The sequence below is a fragment of the Pongo pygmaeus genome, chromosome 16, assembly GCF_028885625.2.
Source record: "Pongo pygmaeus isolate AG05252 chromosome 16, NHGRI_mPonPyg2-v2.0_pri, whole genome shotgun sequence".
Lineage (NCBI taxonomy): Eukaryota > Metazoa > Chordata > Mammalia > Primates > Hominidae > Pongo > Pongo pygmaeus.
In genome coordinates this window covers 68,938,203-68,951,815 of record NC_072389.2, presented here as the reverse complement: position 1 = coordinate 68,951,815, position 13,613 = coordinate 68,938,203, and the positions used below count along the sequence as shown (strand labels likewise).

The window sequence follows — 13,613 nt, the reverse complement described above, 5'->3', positions numbered from 1 at the left end:
TCCACATGCTACCATTCCTCAGCCTGATTACCTTATTCCTTCATCAGTAGGAATATTCCGTGTGGAAGTTAAACAGCTAAAAACTAAATCATGCTCACAGTTGGGCTACAGAAACTAGAAAGGACAGAGATGTGGAAAGATTTACAGGAAAAGTAGATTTCTACTGTATAAAATATGATAATGTTTCTAAGCTTTCAAGAATGAGGGACCTTGGTCACCGTGGGGATCAAGGAAAATAGTATCAAATTAGTTAATGGGCCTTGTTCAAGGTATGTGGGCAAATCATTGTCAACACGTCTATTATTAGCCAACTCCACAAACACCTGGACTCTAATTTTGGTCATTACCCCTACTAGATGTATAAACTTAAACAAGTTGCTTCTCCTCTCTGTCTCAGTTTTGTTTCCTCTAAAATGGGGGCAATATTTCCTGCCTTGGCTGGAATTTTGTTCTTGCTTATTTTTTAATGAAGACCAGATAAAAAATACCCAGTGGGTGGCACACAGTAGGCATTCAATAAATGTAAACTGTTATTATATAATAATAAAACATGAAGACTAAATTTCTAGCAAGAGTCTACTAGGTGATTTATGTTAGAAATTTTTTTATTAGGTCCACACCTGGCCAGTGGTAACTTAACTGTCATTCCTGCCTTTCCTACTTAGAGTCAAGACATTCTCAAATTCTTATGTCTTTCCTGAGAGGAGAGTTAAATGGTATGATACATAAAAGGAGTTTCTTTCAAAACCAAGACTAGGGTTAACACTAGTTACTCATGTCAGATCCTCAAGACTAGACTTTTTAGCAAGGCAACAATTTAAAGTCCTTTGAAGTTAATTACCTTTTAAATATTTATCTATATTAACAATACATCTTTTTAGGCAATAGGGCAAGATAGATCGCTAAGTTTACTACAGCATGATTTTTTTTTTAAAGAAAAGGAGAAGGGATGTACATTAGGTGCCAAAATCATAACTAGTAAGAACCATGACTTGCTTCAGAAGGGTAAAATCGGCAGAAGGTGGCCAAGGCTGCTGTCAAACACCTGCAGTGCCTCAAAGCTGCTATCACCTGAATCCCTACAGGGATGACAGACCTAGGAGAAGAGGCAGGACTCCTCTGACAGCTAGGTGTACAGCAGAGGTGTATTTTGCTCAAGCAAAGGCGAGACAGAAAGCATAGGCACCACAGCAGCTCTCTGGTCACACCGGGATGTGGCACAGCCGCCTTCTGGAGAGTGCATCCCAGTCCCTTGACAACAGCCTTCCCAGAGCTGCCGAACTCAGCTCCGAACAGTTCATATAATACCATGCACTTCTACTGATCTTATTAATTTTTTTAGCTGGAATAACAAGACAGTGTATGATGGTAATTATTCTACATTGTGAAAGAATTAAGGAAATTTTGTCCAGTATGTTTTCCTAGTGCGCGTAAGTTATTTATAAGGGCTTTATGTTTATAGCAACAAAATACCCCACCTCTTGTTAAAGACATTTCTATAGTCTATTATTTAAATAAACACATGTGTTTAGTCAGATGTATTCAATTTCTACTCTTCTTCTTAAAAAGATAAAACACCAAACCAGTCTTAAGTATTTAGAATATTTAGAATACAACCACTTCATTAGGAATTATTTCAGGAACAGTATAAACACTAATATTAATGTTTTAAAATATCTTTATATAATACTTACCTAAAGTTTGGCATAATCTTCCAAACAACATAAAATAAGGACTCTGGGCTAAATGCAGTCTGGCTGCCTTGCCATAAAGCACAGAGTGTCTTTCTAAACTCTTCTACCAAAGACCTGCAAAAGACAAAAGGACAGTGCCCTCAGATTAGTGAGAGGCTACAACTTCAACACAGCGTCCACTCATCTAAAATGCCTAATACATATGAAATGAACACTTAAAAAGGATTTGGTCTTTTCTGAAAGACCATAAGAGCATCTCAAAGATACATAAGATACATAAGAGCATCTCAAAAACCCATAAAAGTAGCAGTAATTCTGACAAAACTAATTTGTAACCATATGGTTAACTGTGAGTGTGCCTATGCACCGCCATATTTGTACACTCTTGAGTTAAAACACGCAAGCAAAGCATACAGCACTGGGTGAGTTATAGGCCAAATGACTTAAGAATGTACATTTTCAAAATGCAAAACAAGCATTCGGCTCTCTTTCTCCCCCTCCTGCCTTGTCCTTCTTGCCACTCACTAGCACCCCCAGACTCCAGCCTGTGTCACAAACCTTCACCACTCAGCTCTCCACCAGTGACTCTCAACTCCAAAAGTCAGATTCTCTCATGACTATTTTTATTTAAACTTCTCCAGTTTCCAGCAGGAATTTTCTGCTGGAGGTCCTCTTGTCACTTTCACCTCTATGTGCACTGACCTGCTCCAGCATCTACTGCTCTCTGTACACCTCTCCTATCACCCAATATCCACACTCTTCTCGCATATGAATAGAACACTCTTTTTTTTTCCTGGGCATATAAACTCTCACAATAAAAAACTGAGTGTGTCCAAATTCTGGGAAATGTCTTAAAAAGAAAGAGTAGTCCTATATTAATCCTTTCCTTCTTCCTGCTAGGAATGAGGACAGAGTTAGGGAGCCCCAGCACCATGGCAGACTATGTGGATGGATAGGGCTCTGGAGGTTGGTGGAACAGAAAGCCAGGAGGAGCCCGATGACTTTGTCAAACCACCCTAGACAGACAGCCTCTGACTTTTATGTGAGGAAACAAACCATGGATGTTTAAGTCACTTAATTTTGGTTTTCTACACCTGTGGCTAAACTGATCCAACTCAACTTCAACTTCCATAGCTGTCAATATAAGCACCATATTTTTGGATACTTGATTGATATCTCAGAGAATCTCAATACCTTCTTTCTCAACCCTCACGATCACGTAGGACCCTGGAATACAAATCATATTTTTGACTTCCTAGTACTTGAACCCTCTTCAGAGAATCCCTACTTTAAGAGTTTGCCTCCCACTTCCAAAGCTAAACAGCCAGACACTCGCCTTCTCAGGCTCCCTTGCAGTCAGAGCACAGGTACATAGCCTGGGCTCTGCCCATGCGAAGCAGGAGTTAGTGACACAAAGAAGAAGGGATGGCACCAAATCCTCTCTGGTAGCAGTGGGGGCAAAGAGCACCATCCGGAGTGCAGGGCAGCAGCATGGCCGTGTCCGCCAGCACCCATCTCCAGCAGTGCTGGCAACAGGAACTCTGCTGCTGCGCTGGGCACCAGAGGCAGTGGCGGCCTTACAGGACAGTTCTGTGGGGTGACTGTGACTGCGGTGCTGCTGCCTCGGACTCCAGACCTGATTTTTCACTCACCCAGTATGATTAGCTCACCAATAGCCCTGCAGTAAATTCCTTTTCTGCCTAAATCAGCCAAAGGCAATTTCTGCAGTCTGCAACTCAACCCTGCATGACACAAATGCATCAAGTACTACTAACTCTTCTTAACTCATACACATGTATTTTTTCTACTGTTTCACTGCTGTCCCCTCTGACCTGATTACTGAAGAGTGCAAAGCCTCCTTGAATGCAGGCACTTTCAAACTCATCCTAGATGCTGCTCAACTCATCCTCGATGCTGCTGTGAGGGAAACTCCCTTCAAACACCACTTGTAGTGATGTCATTCCAGCCCTGCTCCACGCCTGGCTTTCCAGTTTCCCTGCACTGTGACTCTGGCCCTACTGCCCATTATTCTGACATGTTCAGTCCTACTCTCCCTCAGCCACCAAGGCAGGACAGTGTCAGATCACCCCTTCAGAATGAGTGAGAATGGCAGTGTGGGGAAGTGGAGGAGGCAGACAGAGAAAACATTAAATATATAAGGAGTATGAGTCACAGTGCTTCTGAAAAAGAGCTGTAAAGTTAAGATATGAAAAATGTGCCCACTACAATTGTCATAATGAAAGATCTTCTGAACCCCAAATAAGGGAGGTCTACACCAAATGAGGATACAGGATTGGTTCTTAATGAGCACCTGTCCGTTTTTTTCCCCTCTCCATATCAACCAAAAATTGACTTTATTCCCCCACAACTAATTTGTTGACTACAAATTAATTTCAGTATCCAAGACAGGTTTACCTAACACTGTCGGACAAATCAATTCACGTGGACTAATAAGATTCATAGTCGTCTACACCTAGAACTGCATTTCATATCTAGATGCTAATTTTAGAATGCCCAAATCTGCAGAGTCAATAAGTAGAATGCTAAATTTATCCCTCCTGTTATGGTAAATAAAGGAATCCCAACAATTTTTTTTTTTTGAGATGGAGTCTCGCCCTGTCACCCAGGCTGGAGTGCAGTGGCGTGATCTCGGCTCACTGCAACCTCCACCTCTTGGGCCAAAGCGATTCTCCTGCCTCAGCCTCCTGAGTAGTTGGGATTACAGGTACCCGCCACCATGCCCTGCTAATTTTTGTATATTTAGTAGAGATGGGGTCTTGCCATGTTGACCAGGCTGGTCTTGACTGACCTCAGGTGATCCACCCGCCTCAGCATCCCAAAGTGCTGGGATAACAGGCGTGAGCCACCACACCCGGCCGGAATTCCAACAATTATTAAGATTGCCAGCTAGATACTTCAACACAATTTTTAGAAGATTTTTTTTTTAAGGCATGTGCCTGTTAGCTCACATAGTACAATGGAAACCACCAGTGAAAGTAATTTGTTTCGTAACTCAAAGCCAGAAAGGACATACTCTTATAACTCACACATTGTTATCCCCTTGGCTCCTGGTGTGGTATGTCCGCCTTCCTGCTGTTTTCCCATTCCTTAACTCCACAGCGGGCAGTTCTTTGAAATAACAGCAAAACTGCTCAATGTTACTATTTTGAAAGGAAGGGAAAAATATTTTAAAAAGAAAAGAATAGGACTGTAAAGAAAGTTGATGAAGCCTACATATACATTTTGAAACTGCAATTTTTCAATTGTCTCATCTAAACTGTACTCAGTGCAATCTCTTGCATTCAGTTTCTTCATTATGATTTTTCCTTCTCTCTAAGAAAACAGTATAGACAGATGACTTTGTAAAAAAACAAAAACAAAAAACAAAGGGCTGAAAACAAAATCTCTTTTCAAAAAAAATCCCCAATTCTCCCTCCAGCTATAGGTAGTCACCATTTCTTTCTTTTCGGTTGCTTGTTTCCAGGTATTCAATAATTTCCTCAAATAAAAACAAACCATGAAACCGACCATATTATTTTGATACACTATACAGAATCCTAAGGAGAATTCAGTAGTAATTATAATTTCCTCTTTGAGCAAGAAGAGATAAGCTAAGAGGCAGTGCCTTCCAGGAGAGATCAAATATGCCTTCCGCTTCTTATCAGCAACGTAACCTTCGGAAGATCATTTATTCTGGCCTTTGATGTCTCATTAAAATCTAAAAGTATGCAACTTTCAAAATAATTTATTCTACAAAACTTAGGTCAGCCTTGTTGACTATTTTATTTTTACTACTTGTCTCATATTTTGAAGACATCTCATCTTATGACCTTGATTAACCCATTTATGCCTGATGTTCCATTACTGGAACGCTAAGCTTCTGGGAGTTATTTATATCTTACTGCTCAAGATCATCACCAAGGTCTGACTTTTCATACAAAAAAATTGCAACCTCTGACATAAATGGGCTAAGACTCAACTAATGACTGAAATAAGCTCTCTGAACAAGGTTCTCTGTAACCCAGGGGTCTGCAAACTGTAGCCCACAGGCCAAATCTAGCCCTCCACCAGGCAGCTCTTAAAGCAAGTTTTACATTTTTAAAGTGTTGTTTTATTTAATTAATTAATTTATTTATTTATTTTTGAGACAGGGTCTCGCTTTGTCACCCAGGCTGGAGTGTAGTGGCACCGTCTCGGCTCACTGCAACTTCTACCTCCTGGGTTCAAGCGATTCTCCTGCCTCAGCCTCCCAAGCCGCTGGGATTAGAGGCGCACGCCACCACGCCCAGCTAATTTTTGTATTTTTAGTAGAGACAGGGTTTCACTATGTTGGCCAGGCTGGTCTCGAACTCCTGACTTCAGGTGATCTGCCCGCCTCAGCCTTCCAAAGTGCTGGGATTAGGGGCCTGAGCCACTGCACCTGGCCCTAAAGTGTTGTTTTAATAAAGGGCGGGGGGTGGGGGATATCTGAGAGAGACTGTAGCCTGAAATACTAAAATGTTTACTATCAGGCCTTTCACAGAAAAAGTTTGCTGACCTCAGTTCTAGCCTATTCAAGAAGCAACTGGGAATAACCACAAACAACTATTCACTGCAGGACACTGCTATAAGTACTTTAGACAAGTAGGAACTACTGTCCCCAATTTTACTGATGAGGAAACAACAGCACAGGAAATTAAGGTATCTTGCCCCAAACCATATGACGAGAGTTAGTGGCAGACAAGATAGGGAGCCAGAGCCCGTGCTCTTAACCTTTAATGTCAGACACTTAAGCTCTGACTGTAGCGTTACCTGAGTGACTGAAGGATGGCATTCATGAAACATGTGTTCCCCAAATTCCGAAGGCCTGTGGCACAAATAGCAGTGGTGCTTCCCTGTAAGTGGTGCAAGAAGAGGCCATCAGTAATGCCAAGGGAAGGCCAACTGTTTCAAACATCAAAGCTAAGGAAAGGCCTCTAAAACTCTAGCACCAAGCCAATTTGGAATTGGTCCTTTTCTGTCCAATGAATATTTCAAACAAACTCTCTAGTCTCTGTATAAATGTCTGGATATTTTTAGAAGGCTGTTTCTGATCCTGGGATTGTTCTAAATAGAAGTATCTTATTGAAAGCTTATGAGGAAATCACCATTAATGAGTACCATGGAGTACACAATGCAAAAAACAGGAAATCCTTAAAATAACATTTAAGACTTAATGCCTTTTTAAGATTCTATAAAAACTAAGAGAAATGGAAAAAATATAAATAAATACACGCCAAGAATTTTTGTCCCCAAACTTTTAACTCTAAGCCATACATAAATGACCAATACACGTTTTCCTAACAATGGGATATGAATCTTAAAAAGCTGCCTGAGGCCAGGCGCCTCACGCCTGTAATCCCATCACTTTGGGAGGCCGAGGTGGGCGGATCACCTGAGGTCAGGAGTTCAAGATGGGCCTGGCCAACATGGCGAAACTCCGTCTCTACTAAAAATACAAAAAGGCTGGGTGTGGTGGCTCATGCCTGTACTCCTAGCACTTTGGGAAGCTGAGGTGGGTGGATTGCCTGAGCTCAGGAGTTCGAGACCAGCCTGAGCAACACAGTGAAACTCCATCTCTACTAAAATAGAAAAAATTAGCCGGGCATGGTGGCGTGCGCCTGTAATCCCAGCTACTTGGGAGGTTGAGGCAGGAGAATTGCTTGAACCCAGGAGGCTGAGGTTGCAATGAGCCAAGATTGCGCCACTGCACTCCAGCCTGGGTGACAGAGTGAGACTCCGTCTCAAAAAAAAAAAAAAAACAACAAAATAAAAATACAAAAATTAGCCAGGCGTGGTGGTATGCACCTGTTGTCCCACCCCCTTGGGAGGCTGTGGCAGCAGAATCACTTCAACCTGGGAGGCAGAGGTTCCAGTGAGCCGAGATTGCGCCATTGTACTCCAGCCTGGGCTACAGAGTGGGACTCCGTCTCAAAAAAAGGAAAAGCTGCCTGAACCTAAAGACTTAGTCTTAAAAACAAAGGCTGGGTTTTCTGATGACTAAGGAGTGTGAGCAGGTATTAAGAGTGAACTGTTTTCTAGGGAAGAGGAGCACAGCAGTAATGCTGATGGGAAGAAGGTGCTGACAGATGGACTCACTGGGGTCACAGCAACAATCGACAGTACAAGTGGCAAACATTGTGTAAAATACTCCAAATCTAAGACACATATTTATAAAAGTCTGTAACAGGTAACATTACATGTTAGAGTTGTAACAAAACAGTGATTAAATCTCAACTAACTCTTATATTTAAATAAATTTTAATTACTCACATTTACTTTTAATAACTTGCTGTTTAGTGTTGAGTTTTCCAAAAGTTTTCTTTTCCTATGCCTGTCAGCTGTGAAAGCTGAGCTATTAAAACACAAACAGATAGTGAAAAAGTTATTAATATATGCATGCTACACCAAAGGTCAAAGAATAAACTCCAGCTGCCCTCAACACCTAGGGCATGGAGACCTCCCTGACTGCTTCGTCAGGCCCACTGGGGCCCACACATATTTGAAGTTAACCGAGGAGCTCTACTTCCTTGGAAATCCCCATTGCTCCTCCAGCAGAGGTGGGCTGGACACTGCTCCTGGCAAAGCTGGCTGGGAAGATGCAGACCGTGGGACACTTCCCACCACCACTCTCACTGTCTGACTGACTGCGAAGCTTCACAGACCAGAAGGCTCATTCCTCACAACAAAAGGAAAACCCTGGTCTGACATGACTGTTCTGAAATTTAACAGTAAGTCTCCATATGCTATTTCTTTCTTAATTTCGATAAAGATGTCATGTTTTGCTCATTTGTCTTAACAGATGATGATATGATCTGAGTTTGAGGAATGATAAATAAGTTACAGGAATATAGGCATATGTACATTCATTAGATGCAGCGACGCTCCAAAGGACATTCTAAAACACACCCTTATTAGTGCAGAAATTCTGAATTAAAATCACTCAAAATTTTTCTTGATGTAAGAAATATTTTGCTTAAAATTTATCAGGAAGTTATTTCTATTTTCAAAAGGTCACTTTAAAATTTTATGTCTCAGGCAAAGTCATCTAAAGGAAGTAAAAATTATGGTTAAACAACACAGACTTTTAAGGCTGCCAATTCTTTCTCACCTTCTAAAAGTACCAAGTTCATCCAAAGTAACTACATAATTATTTTTTTCTTACAGAATTTCCACATGAATTATGTCTTTGAAACATCAGAACTAGTGACAGTTGCTTCAAACCTCAAAATGTTCTTCAGAACTGTGTGTCTCTCTCTTACAGTACTGGTAACTGCAAGATGAAGAGACCAATTTCATACACTATAGCGTTCAACTAATTCCTTCACAAATTCTGTGAAGTGGGGAAGGTAAACCACAAGCATAGTATATATGCTCTTTATGACAATGCCTAAGAGTTCATTTTCAGTTGTAACCTATATAAATAAGGCATTTCACCTTTTAAAAATGTAAGTTACTACATTGTATCCTCAGTGACTCTCAAAATGCAGAATCTTCTAGATCCATGCTATCTAATATAGTAGCCACTCACTCCATGTGGCTATTTAAATTAATTAAATTTGAAGTTTAAAATTCAGTGTCTCAGTTGCACTAGCCACTTTTCAAGTATGGCTAGTGTTACCATATTAGAGTGGATGGAGAACACTTCTGTTGCTGCAGAAAGTTCTGCTGGACAGTGCTGCTCCACGGGGCATGTGGAATAGTCGAAAGTTAAGTAAAACACAAATATGATCGTAGTTTCTAAATTCCACTACAGATTAAACCAATGTTTGCAAAACACAAAAATGAATCTAGGTAATGTTTTTCAATATAGGAAATGGGCTGTAAGGTAGACTTTTCATGGAGCCAAGCAGACGTGTAGACAGGTGGTCTGTGACACCTTTCATATGATGAAGTGGTCAATAGAAAGAAAAGATTTCTTAACTGTATAAATGCATGCAGGTTCTCAAATGCCCTCTTTTCCCTTTGACTTAGTTCTGATTAATTTATTTCAGACTGAGAGGGTAGTCTTTTCCTAGAGAAAACCATAAGTGGTAGAAAAAATATTCTGATAGCCACGCACTTCTATAACAAATAATCAAGTTACTAAGACCTTTACAATGACATCACCACACCAAGGAGTAATACTACATACATTCCTTCAGGAATCTCAGACTTCATGTTTATTGTGAACAATTTCAGAGAAAATTAAATATTTTGGATCTGTGTGTATCTGTCTCTAATCCTAGATAGGACTCATCAAATTAGAAGACAAGTACTCTGAAAAAGAGCCAAAAGATGACAAACCAGAAAGTACTTAAACCTGAAGTACTTTAATTGGTTTAGATTTAAAGAAATCATTACTCTTCCAGTATCGGCTTTATAATCTAGTTAGTCAATGAGACATACATAATGTCTGTGGTTTTAACAAACACTACACAGTATTGCCCTCAAAGAAGTTAGGTTATTTCTTGTCAGTATGCAATTTTCAAACATTCTATGGGCTTTACACTTAAGTTTGCTAAGGGACTCCTGCTTTGTGGTTGTTTTCACAATACCTTCTACACATCAACTGCCAAAATAAATTAGATGGCACTTAATGATTTGGTGTGATGCACACAGATTTCACTTGAGTCAGCAGTCATTCCAGAGCCATGCTTTATCCACTGTAGCTTCAAAGGCATGGCTAGCTGGGTTTCTGTTTATTGCTTCAATTTTGGGTCCAGTGAGTTTTATCTAACTATTTGACTATACCAATAAAAGTCTGTTCACATATAAATAGTTTCATTTCTTTATGATGACAAAGTATTCATAGCTCCTTGTAATGTCAACTGATATTTAACTGCCCCTTACAAGCAAGGAAAAGAAACTAGGATCCTGTCAGTGGACAGTATGTTCATTAAACCTAATTTCCCTTAAAAATGATGCATAAATCATAGTGCTTCCTAGTAGACCTCATAATACATTTGACAGGGGTTTTCTATTATCAAAAGTAACTCTATGATTATTTCACACCTTTTTCTGCCCTTTTCTTGTACCCTCAAAATAAATTGAGAAGCTTATAAATTGTTGGGTAATATTTTTAAAACAGGCTCTTGGGACCTTGGATATGGTTTATGACAAATACTAAATACAATAAATGCAGAGCTATGACCATTAACTATGGGCCCAGTTTTAGCTATCCAAAGCCAAGGTTTATTTTATTAATATTTCAATCATATTATAAACATGAAGTTATAAAACTCATCAACAAAAACCCCACTCAAAAATTCTAAAAGACCCCTCAAACCCATTCTTAGACCCTTCTTTTTCCAAAGGCCTATTACTTACTTTTCCAAGTTCTGTAAGTGTTCTCTGACTTTCTGTACCAGTCCCAGCTTGGTGTCATTAACCACAAAATCATCACAGCGATAACTGCAAGGAAAATATTAATCAATGTGTGTAAAGAGCTTGAGGAAACCACAGTAATGAAATCACTAAAAGGCCTGGCTGCTGCCAAGATGGTCACATGGCTCTGCAGGCAGTTACTGCTGGTGGTAAGTTTAAAGAGGACCTGGAATTCACAAGGGAATGTTTTTCAAGAGTCTTTTTTAAAAGCCACGTAGGCAATGAACATGAGCTTCTTTTCACGTTTTTTACTCAAAAGCTCTTCAATTCCTCCTTTGAAAATGAAATAAGCTGCTACATGTGTTACATTCTTTTTAGTGGTGCCTAATACATGGAAAATGAAATAAAAAGCACCGAGTCTTTTCATGTAGCATTAAGCCTAAAGCTTTAAGGTGACACTTCCCAACCCAAATTAATGGGGAACTGGGGGGAGGAGAGATTTAAGTGAAAAGCAGGGAAAAGGTAATTAACCTGTAGGGATATCTGAATAGAAAAACTAAAGTTAAAGCTGCACATTTTAAACATAATTTAATTAAAATAGATTGAATTCAGATGAGCTGAGAAGAATGATCTTTCACTCTGAGGCACTACAAAACAAAAGTATGAAATAGTGGCTATATCATTCAGGCAACTGATAAGTGCTTTGAAGAAAAATATTTAAGCTATTTTTAAAAACCGATACTCTGTGTGTTTTACAAGTCAAAAAGCAAATGTAAGAAATCACACATAATATAAACTTTAACTTGTACACATTAGCATTTAATTTTTTCCTGGGATAAGGCCAGTTTTAACAAAAACAATTTACAAGCTGGCACTAAGATATTATTTTGAATATGCTTTGCATGAAACCATTTGTTATTACCATCAAAGAATAATAAAAATGACACTGCCATTCTGAGCAAACAAAACTTTGAAAGCATAGCAATTAGTAAAAATTAGGTCATCTCTAGCAGAATCCCAAAAACATACCTGAAAACGATTTTATTAAAAAGAGGGAGAAAGAAAGAGAGAGAAAGGGGTGGGGAAAAGTAATTTTAAAAGATTACACAAAAAAGCATGCTTGTGTCTTTTATTCAGAGAAATGAAAATTTTAAGTGAATGCTTCTGAAAACTGTCACTACAACGTTATATATGTAATTATTTAACACACACTCTCATTAACTGATCACCCAGGCAGTCAATCAAGATTTCTCTAACATATTCTCCGAGCGTCTAAAGTCAATTCCCAACATTTCCACAAATAGCAAAAGCAGTCTTTTATATCCTGGACCATTTTCTATTATCAAAGTACTACCAGCAGGAGAAAAAATTCTTCATTTGTCCTATAACAACTACATAAAGAAATTAAATTAGTGAAAAGTTTTAATTTTTTGCTCCCTCTCGGCGTAAATATTAAGAGGATATCTACTTTGTAAATTTGGGCTTAGGGCATTTGGTACCTCTATAAACCTTAAGCATTCACTGAAGAATGAAATTGTATTGCTATTCTACTCGAATTTCTGCTTACATTTTCATTTTATGTTTTTATAAATTTATGCATGTAGTTTGAATAAAACAATACTCAGTGTCCAAAACTCGAAATGCTAGCATTTATCTGGAAAGTGAAGTCTTAAGAGCAAACTCAGATCACTTTTTCTGTATTTACACAATGCCATTAATATCTAATTGAAAACTGAACCTCTAACTGCCACAAGTAAGTGGTTGTTTAAACAAATAAAATATTTCAAAGTAAATTAAATAACTGATGTATTTCTTTTTAAGGTAATCCTTTCTGGTATAACATGAAGTCAGCCTCGGACATAAATTACATTTGTTAAAGTACAGACTCATTTACGGACTTGCTCTGTTCTTCCAGGCCAGTTGGGTCCAGCAGCTTTGCCTCTCTACCCTTTCATCACCAAAGTAAGTTGATCTAGACTCCAGAGCTGTGCAAATGTGGCTACTGCAACTGAGGAATACAATTTTTATTTTTAAAACTTTAATTAATATAAATTTTTAATAACTGAAGCAGTGTAAAATCTTTTACCATTAAGCACAATGTTATAGTTTGGTAGAACTGTCTTTTGCTTTTATTATTAAATTGTGCAAGATATATGGGAGTGCACAGCTGGGTAAACATGTCATTTCTAGCATTACACAAAAGCATATCACCAATCTAGTGTGTATCAACAGAATGAGTCAGTTCAAATGATTTTTCTATGATTTTTCTATGCAACAATGTAGCATTGTAATTGTTTATTTGAACATTTTATGCAGATACCATGAGTTACGGTGACCTATGTAAATCATAATTGGCAATTAAATTAAAATACTTATTTTAATTTATTTTATAATTAAATTTTTTTAACTTAAAAATTAAAAATAGAAAAATTTTTACTTTCAAATGCAGGTATACTACTGAGAAAGAATCAAATGAAAAGAAAAAAGACTCAACAAGGTATGTCACAAATTTCACAAAGAATGGCAATTGCGATTTGCTGCAGCAGAGCAAAGTTAAAAAGCTGCTGGGTAAAAAAAGAATTTTAAGATAATAAA

At 38.6% G+C, this 13,613-nt stretch overlaps 1 protein-coding gene and 1 long non-coding RNA gene across 16 annotated transcripts in view; one reads left to right on the top strand and one right to left on the bottom strand.

Annotated features, from left to right (window-relative positions):
• The window catches only part of USP3 (ubiquitin specific peptidase 3), a 92,692-nt gene that overhangs the window by 30,272 nt on the left and 48,807 nt on the right, over positions 1 to 13,613 (bottom strand). For all 14 annotated transcript variants that reach the window (XM_054450093.2, XM_054450092.2, XM_054450099.2 and 11 more), the window contains 5 exons: positions 11,022 to 11,105; positions 7,986 to 8,067; positions 6,486 to 6,568; positions 4,742 to 4,855; positions 1,695 to 1,808 (listed from right to left, as the gene is read on the bottom strand). In XM_054450093.2, the coding sequence (XP_054306068.1) occupies positions 1,695 to 1,808; positions 4,742 to 4,855; positions 6,486 to 6,568; positions 7,986 to 8,067; positions 11,022 to 11,105 (477 nt within the window). The remainder of the gene's footprint in view (positions 1 to 1,694; positions 1,809 to 4,741; positions 4,856 to 6,485; positions 6,569 to 7,985; positions 8,068 to 11,021; positions 11,106 to 13,613) is intronic.
• The window catches only part of LOC129013637 (uncharacterized), a 51,815-nt gene that overhangs the window by 24,511 nt on the left and 13,691 nt on the right, over positions 1 to 13,613 (top strand). The window contains exons 2-4 of one of the 2 annotated variants that reach the window (XR_008494045.2): positions 8,977 to 9,061; positions 12,840 to 12,980; positions 13,468 to 13,515. This is a non-coding gene — a long non-coding RNA (uncharacterized LOC129013637). Of the gene's footprint in view, positions 1 to 8,976; positions 9,062 to 11,892; positions 12,981 to 13,467; positions 13,516 to 13,613 lie in introns of those variants that run through there. The other variant, XR_010123823.1, reaches the window with a different exon arrangement.